Here is an 8726-nt window from a genome sequence, read left to right on the forward strand (position 1 = left end):
CCTTAGCAGCCTGCTAGCCTACCAGTTAAGCGTTTAGCAGCCGTACATTTCGTCAACATGGGCCCACCCAACCTTAGCAGCCTGCTAGCCTACCAGTTAAGCGTTTAGCAGCCGTACCTTTCGTCAACGTCGGCCTACCCAACCATAGGCCATAGCAGCCTACTAGCCTAGGGATTGTTTGGATGTGAAAAATTCATCTAGTTTTAGAAAATTATTTTAAAGAGTTTTGTTCGACAGTAAAACTTTTTTAAAAATAAAAATAGAGATTAAAAAATTACAGTTTTTTTTATAAATTTAATTTTTTTCTAATTATCTCATTATCATTCTTCTTTAATGTCGATGTTCAGATTTGGTCAATTATGATTCGTTGGCCCGTACTACTAGAATGATCCTGAGCACAAGGGGAATAAAATAATAACACAATCGATCAGACAATACATCAGAAATTTTTACGTGGTTCGACTATAATCATGCCTAGTCCACAACTGTTTTCTGATCATTTTGATAAAGTAACAGTATGTTTTTTTTCCATATTGTTGTTGTATTTATAATGATTTTTTTATCCCTTATTTATAGTGTGGAGTATTTATAATTTACACAAAGTTTCAAGTAGTGGGGCAACATTGAGGGACAATATATCCTTATTATCTTCATAAAATTGGGAGAAAAAATTCCGCACTATGTGGGGACTGGTTTACCACTGATAAGAACAGGTAAACATCATCTCCGATTATTCTATTCTGTGGTCTTCTTTGCGAGCTGACTGGGTCAACCAGCGAACTAGAGACATCATTAGAAACTCGTTTGCTATTGCGATTTGAGCTCGTGCTTTAGTATTATGTGACCTCGTTGAGATGTTCTTTGGCCTTAGGTTCATTGGGCTTCCAATGGCTGAGGCTCAATCATTGAAATATTCCTAACCCAAAACAATCCGTATAATAGTCCAAAGTAGCTTGAAAAATGTCCGCAACACTTAACATGTGTGAGTTATACTATAGAATTTTCTTTTTATTTATATTTGAAATTAGATTTTTGTATTCTAACATATAAATACGTTTTTTTAACTTTTATAAAATATAAAAACTAAAAATTTTATAACCAAAAAATATTTTTGACAACCAAACAAGCCCTTAGCTTTCCCTCATCCGTCCTTCAAGGGTACTCAAATATCTGAACTTTTATTCAAATCAAGTGGGATTTTTCATGAATTCAACAACTGTGATCTATGATGTATGATGCATGAAAATATTTTGAGAGTATTTTTTAGTATTTTATAAATATTTTTATTTTTAAAATATTAAAAATTATTTTTAAATTATTTTTATAATTTTAAGAACACTTCGAAATCATTTTGTAATACTAATAAAATATCAAAAACGCATTTATGTTCGCGAAGAGATCAGAGACAGAAAAAATTTAGTGTCTAATTCAAAATTTTTTATTTTTTAAAAAAAATTATTTGAATGTATTATGAAATTTATGTTTATTTTTAAATTAAATAATTATTATTTATAATTTTTTATATTTATAAAAAGACCCTTTATATTTTTTTATTTACATGTATCTGTTTCCCTTTTTATTTCTGTGCAACTTAAATTATGATATTTGTTCTAAAATAGAAAACTGAACAAGTAAATCATCATGAAAAAAGGCTAAAACACCTTTTTATTTTGTTTTTTTGGGGCACTTAGCTATGTTATTGTGAACATCAAAACAAGGGTATTTTGATCTAGAACTGGTTCAATTTGTGGAGATGGTAGTTTGACTAATTGGTGACATTTCAGTATGCCACGCCACTAAAACTAATCCATAGACTTACTGATGACTTATAATTGCTAGACTTGGACGAGGTTTGATTGCCACTTTGGCTACGCAAGGAATCTGTTTACTTTTCCAATAAAGTTAATGGATGGATAATCCTTCGGTTTAAGTCTAATTAACCCTTTCTTGAGCCTATAAGTATGGCCAAGGCTTGTGGCTTCTGGCAGCAAGCATTGTTTGCGATCATGGCTGCAACTGCAAAAGTCCTCCCGAAGCTTACAATCGTCCCCCTTCTCGCCCTTCTGCTCTTTCCTTTTTCCTCGCACGGAGGTGTGATCTCGGTCTACTGGGGGCAGAACGGCGGCGAAGGCAGCTTGGCTGATGCTTGTGCCTCCGGCAACTATGGCATCGTCAACTTAGCCTTTCTAACCACGTTTGGCAATGGTCAGACTCCAGTTCTCAATCTCGCCGGTCATTGTGACCCATTCTCCGGCACCTGTACTGGCCTAAGCAACGACATCAAAGCTTGCCAGGATCGTGGGATCAAGGTGCTGCTCTCTATCGGAGGTGCAACCGGTGGCTACACCCTCACCTCTGCTGACGATGCTCGGTAATTAACTAAGCAATATTGCAAGGATTTCTTAATGCCTTGCACTCGAGTCGTAATTGAATTGAGTTGAATCAAATTTTATTAACCTCGGGCTCAGTTGGCGAGCCAATTTTTAGGCTTAATTTGGCTTGGGTTCGACTCGACAATCTTTGACGAGTCGAGCTTAGGCTCGCTAGTAAATTTGGACTCATTAAAATTTGTTATTTTATTTAAATTTAATTTTTTTATTTAATTTATCATATATATATATTATATTATGTTAAATGATTACATTAATATATAAAATAATTCTTAATATATTCAATTTAATTATATTATTATAATAATAATTTAAAGTTTAATAACGTTATATAAAATAATATATTTTAAAATTATAAATAAATATATTAATATATTTATAAACGAATTTATTCACAATCTATTTGTGAACTTCTAATTGAGCATATTTACGAGTCTCTAATCGAATATATTAGTATTGATAAGTTTATAATTGAATATGTTGAGATTTAACGAGTTAAACCTCGACTCGTTTATAAATTAAGTTTTAAAGTTATCTCAAACTCGATTTGTTTATTTTACTAAACAAATTTGAACAAACTTTTGTCAAGACAAACATCGAGTTGCTAGCAAATGACTCAGCTCATATACGATCCCATAAACTGTTGGTTTTTAATTAACAAGGTTGGGCCCTTGGCAGGAGTGTAGCAGATTACTTATGGAACAACTATCTGGGCGGCCAATCAAGCTCTCGACCATTAGGAGACGCCGTTCTAGATGGAATAGATTTTGACATCGAGGGTGGCACTACAGAGCACTGGGATGAGCTAGCCAAGGCTCTAGCAAGTTTCAACCAGGGAAAGAAGGTTTACTTAGCGGCAGCCCCACAGTGTCCATTCCCAGACAAATGGCTAAATGGTGCACTCAACACTGGGCTTTTCAACTACGTCCAAGTCCAATTCTACAACAATCCTTCTTGCCAGTACTCTGGCAATGCCGACAATCTCAAGAATTCCTGGAACCAGTGGACATCTATTCAGGCCGAGCAGGTGTTCTTGGGGTTGCCAGCAGCTCCTGCTGCTGCAGGGAGCGGCTATATTCCTCCAGATGTGCTGGTGTCTGATGTTCTTCCGACGATCAAGAGTTCTCCTAAATATGGAGGTGTGATGCTTTGGAATAGGTTCTACGATATCCAGAACGGGTACAGCCCAGCTATCAAACCCAGTGTTTAAAGAGCTCGCTTTGAATTGTGAGAGTTTGAATAAAATTAAATAAGATCAAAGACATATAGAATAAGGACAAGAAGTTAATTGTCTTCGGCGAGGTTATCTCTAAGCTGTTGAACCTTATAATGTTTAGAAAAGTAAAAATAATTTTAAAGGTTGAAGATTTGTCCGTTATCTTCTCTAAGTATTATTTAATTGAATAATTAAGTGTCAGCATCATAAATGTTGACATTTGCGTTAAAATCTTATAATATTTAAGGAGATGAAAAAAATAAAGATTATGTGTATTATTGCAAGAGTAATAATTTGAAGATTTCTTCTAATATATTTTATTTTTTCTTTATGTTTGGAGAATGTGTTATAAGTAAGTTGGAGATAGTTTTATCTTTTTATTATTTTTTCTTTGTGATGCTCGAGATATGCCTTAACAAAAATTATAAATGCTTAGTAATTTTTTTAAACAAATACTTATTTATAGAAAAAAAGGTAATAATGGTCACATATTTAATAAATTTTTGAAATATGTCTTATATTATATATTTTAAATTTATTTTAATATTAAAGGGAAATTAAGACTTATTTTAATAAATATCAAAATATGATTTTTTTTCATAATTATTTTAAATAACGGGGTAAATAAAATTAATCCATTACCAATTCTTTGAATTTTGGCCTTTTAGAATGGACATCCTTAAATTTCAAAATTTGTTTATTTAATTTTTAAATATTTAAAATATACTTCTAATTTGAAAATGTTTTTAATATTATTTTTAATATTATAAAACGATTTTAAAACATTTTTAAAATTATAAAAATAGTCTAAAATCTTTTTGATGATTTAAAAATAAAAATATTTCAAAAATACTAAAACAACACTTCCAAGACGTTTCGTACATGATAGGTATTGTAAAAACAATTGTAATGTTTTGTTTTACTTAATTTTTGTTTTTATTTTTCCCGCGCCGCTAATCATCATATAAATTACACAATCATCATATAAGAACAAGGCGTGAATGTCGCGTTAGAATGTATTCTCCCTTTCGTTACCAATCGCTGGCCCTTCGATTCTCCCACAAACCTCTCTCTCTCTCTCTCTCTCTCTCTGCGATGGCTTCCAACTTTGAGATCTGAATAGTTCTTCAATGTCTGGAATCGGAATCTCGTCAGAATTCACGAAAGCTTCCGACATCCACATCAATCCCATCATGAAATCTCGGAAATCCATTTGTTCCGTTCCTTAACAAGGCAAGCTGCTCCCATTTCGAAACTCTAATCATCGTAATTCAAGAGATTTTTCAATTTCATCACTCATTGGCACATCGAATTAGATTCGGAAATCGGAGTTCAGTTGGCAGAAAGTTTCAAGGTTTGGGAGTGATTTCCCTCGATCAATGTCGGAGCCAGCGAAGCCGGCTCTGAAAAGGCCGCCGGGCTACAGACCGCCCGGTTCGCAGGGCTACACTCCCGCTCCCAGAAAACCGGCCCTCCCGCCGTCGCTCCGCCCCAGGAAGAGAGGCCGCTCCCGCTGTTGCTGCTGCTGCTGCCTCACCGTCCTCCTCCTCACCGTCCTCATCCTCCTGATTGCTCTCCTCGCCTGCTTATTCTTCCTCTGGTACGACCCCAGGCCGCCGGTTTTCCACCTCCAGAAACTAAAATTCTCCCGGTTCGATGTCAGCACCGGTCCGGACGGACCGGCCCTGAACTCGCAGGCCGTGGTCATGGTCCAGGTGAGAAACCCCAACGCCTATCTGAACATCATCTACGACAAAACCGAGGTCTCCTTGAAGACGGAGATCGCGGATTTGGGAGCGGGGAGCTTACCGGCTTTCACGCAGAAGAGGAAGAACACGACGGCATTGAAGTTCACGGTGGTGGAAAAGAACGAATTGATTGGGAATTCGGTGTCGAAGAAGCTCAAGGATGGGGTTCGGAGAAAGAGCTTGGTGATGGAGACGGAGGTTCGGACCGGGATTGGGATGGCGGCGAACGGGTGGAGCTCCATGACGGTGCCTGTCAAGGCCTTGTGTGGGGGCCTGAGTCTGAAGCAAGTTGAAGGCGGTGCTGTGCCCAAATGCTCAATCTACATTTTCAAATGGTAAATTTTCAATCCCAACTCTACTCATTTACATCCTTTACTCCAAATTTCATTTCATTTAATGTTCTATTCATTCATTGTTCATGCAAATGAGTAAACCATAAACTCTGTGCTTGCCAAATTCCTCTGTCCAGCTTGGCCTCAGAGTAGCTAATACCTGAAGACATTAAGAGAAAAGATACGTTTGGCATGGTGGATATTGTCATTAAACAACAAAGATGCGAAATAGAGCAAGAAAATAATTAACGAATATGAGAGTTGCATGATTCGATTACAGCATATGATCTACATTTGGAAAGAGGTAAACAATTTTACGATGAAAAAATTAAAACAATACAATTGGTTAGGTCTCATAAATTCAGAAATTCCAACACATTCAATTATTTTTTGTTTGTTTGTTTTAAAGAAAAAGTGTCTAATAGAGACATTATATACCTGCCCATTTAGAGCTTATCTGGCTTGCACCTAACGGTCCAAGCCCTGTTACCACCCAGTTCTCTAAACAAAATCATATTTTTTTTTCAAATTATTTGAAAAAAATAAATTCTAATAATGGATTTAAATTTAAAAATTAAGACATATTTAACAGAAATGTTGTCACTTTTAACCTAGCAGTTGTTGGGTTGGAATGGCATAGAGACATTTGCCTTTCTTGTTCAGTGAACAAAATATAGTTTAGTTTCAAATAAGGGTAACTTTAATTGAGTTCTTTTGTCAAATAAGATAGTGACACTTCATATTAAAGGTATCCCTTATGGAGTTTTCCCTTCATAATAATATTGTTTAGATATATGTTGGGAAATTAACAAGCAATGTATAAGGTGATCTATTTTTTGTATTTAGTATGAAGCTCGTGTTCATTTGAAATGCTTCTTTTTTATATTGTAATTATGCATAATTGGGAAAATATGGTCTTCACTCAAAATGAAGGTAAGGTTACATATAAGAATAATTCTCACTCTTACAAAGCGAGAATTACCAAACTAATTGTACTCTTAATAATTAGCTAAAGTTAAATAATGAAAAGATACAAAATAAATAAAAAAAATAGGTAGTTAAAAAAAACATGTCTTTTTTCTTATAAGTAGTGAAATTAGATAACTAGACCTTAAATAGTGATGGTTTTTGGTTTTTATCATTGTCTCAACCTGCCTCAAGTGTAACCAAACTTCACCCGTAAGTGGTCTAATCATTTGTAACAATTTAAATATTAGATTAATAATGAAATTTGAACTTAAAATTTAATTTTACTTTGATACCAGTATGTCATTAAAAAACTTAAATTGTTAGATAAAGAGTTAATTTTATCTTTTTATGATATTATTTTAATCTCAACAATAATCATAATCTATCTTATTGTAGAACTTAAGAGCGTCGTCTAATGTAATTGTTAATTAACTGTCAAGAATGAGAGAGGAAGGCTTGTGTTTTGTGCTCTTGCTTAAATGAGCATTATTCAACCTTGTGCTAATAAATTTGGATTAATTTGGTGTCTTGATGCAGGCTCAAGATTAATTAGTTCATAATGGGTGCAATGCAACTAAACCATACAATGATACAACATTAATGCAACAACTCCTGTACATCCTTTTCCACTCCTCTCGGGTGGCTTAAACGCACAGTTGATGGAGAAAGGTTGGTGCCATCTCTTCATCAAGTCCTGACCTTACAGTGGTACCATATATGCTCCTGTCTAAGTTAATATCTATTCATGTTCTTGCCTTGCATTTTTTTTCATCATGGAGATCATATAAAAAAGAATATGGGTCAGAAAGAAAAAAGAGAGAATTGAAGAGGGTATCATTTACAACAATCTAATCCATTGCATACTGTACAAACTAGTCAAGAACGTATTTGTTGTTTACGGATTGTGTATCGATTGTTTTTGGATGAAATGGTTGGTGCCCAGTGATCCTTTTTTGCATGTTTAATTAATTATTTGATTTTGGTTGATGAAACTGAAGACTTATTCATTATGTTCGGTGCGGAATGGTTTTAAATGGATAGAGAAAGGGATTAAGCATGGGACTAGAAATAGAACAAAATGGCTATTTTATTCCATCCTTATGGTGAAAGGGCAACCTTTACAGGAACTCTCTTCCTGCCTTCGAAGGAAGGATGCTTTTGCTTTCTTTGCCAAGAAGATAATGTGATGTACCATCTAAATTTGTTGCATTCAGATCTGTCTCTGGGTGATCAGTCAACATTCCAGCAGTGGTGGGTAATTTTTTTTAAAACGATAATTCCACAATTAACATCCTTTAATTATGCTAGGCAAGTTAATTTAATTATGCATATATGCCTTTAATAGTTAGTTTATGTGTATATTTTGTGCATATTTCCTTGTACCAAATTTATATTATGTAATTAAAGTCACGCCTCCTTACTCACCTCTCCTCAATCTCAAACAGACTGGGCTAAGTAGAAAAATATGAAAATAACTATAGAGTTCAAGGTATATAACTATTATGGATGCTTAGTTTAGGATCCTTAGCCATACTTAGTATCTTTTCAAGACTTACTTTTTAAGATATTAGTTATTTCTTTACTTAAATTAATAGATTATATGAGATAAAATTATATGATTAACGTAACTCGAAATTATAACTCTTGTATTGAAAAGGAGATAGATTTAATTTACGTCAACTACTAAACTATATGTTTACTTTTACTATTAGAGTGTGTTTGATTGCACACATTTTTCATGAAAAATATGTAATTATTACACATTTTCTATGGAAAACAATCAAATATTCTTAATTTTTTCATGAAAAAATATGTATGGTACAACTATTTAAAACTTTTTTTCATGGAATTCATTTTTCAAGAGGGTGAGATGGTTTTTGTTTTCTAAGCAATATTACCTAGAATTTAATTCTAGATAATGCAATCAAACACACCTTTAGTTTTCATGTGATTGTTTTAATTCTCTTAATAAAAATATAAATTTGTTTGGGAGTATATGATACTTGGTTTTATACATTATTTGTAAGGGTGAAACAGGACTGGCTCAAGGGCTTACGGGCCTAAGCTATCA

The 8726-nt window shown here is 34.0% G+C and overlaps 2 protein-coding genes across 2 annotated transcripts; both read left to right on the forward strand.

Moving 5' to 3' along the window:
- Positions 1 to 1946: 1946 nt before the first annotated feature.
- LOC127787260 (acidic endochitinase-like) lies at positions 1947 to 3768 on the forward strand. The gene is made up of 2 exons (XM_052315223.1): positions 1947 to 2371; positions 3069 to 3768. The coding sequence occupies exons 1-2, from the start codon at positions 1962 to 1964 to the stop codon at positions 3598 to 3600; spliced, it is 942 nt and encodes a 313-aa protein (XP_052171183.1). The 5' UTR covers positions 1947 to 1961; the 3' UTR covers positions 3601 to 3768.
- A 634-nt stretch (positions 3769 to 4402) lies between these two features.
- Positions 4403 to 7584, forward strand: LOC127787261 (NDR1/HIN1-like protein 13). Its single transcript, XM_052315224.1, has 2 exons — positions 4403 to 5689; positions 7193 to 7584. The coding sequence occupies exons 1-2, from the start codon at positions 4986 to 4988 to the stop codon at positions 7206 to 7208; spliced, it is 720 nt and encodes a 239-aa protein (XP_052171184.1). The 5' UTR covers positions 4403 to 4985; the 3' UTR covers positions 7209 to 7584.
- The last annotated feature ends 1142 nt before the right edge of the window (positions 7585 to 8726 follow it).

This window comes from Diospyros lotus, chromosome 12, assembly GCF_014633365.1.
Source record: "Diospyros lotus cultivar Yz01 chromosome 12, ASM1463336v1, whole genome shotgun sequence".
Classification (NCBI taxonomy): Eukaryota; Viridiplantae; Streptophyta; class Magnoliopsida; order Ericales; family Ebenaceae; genus Diospyros; species Diospyros lotus.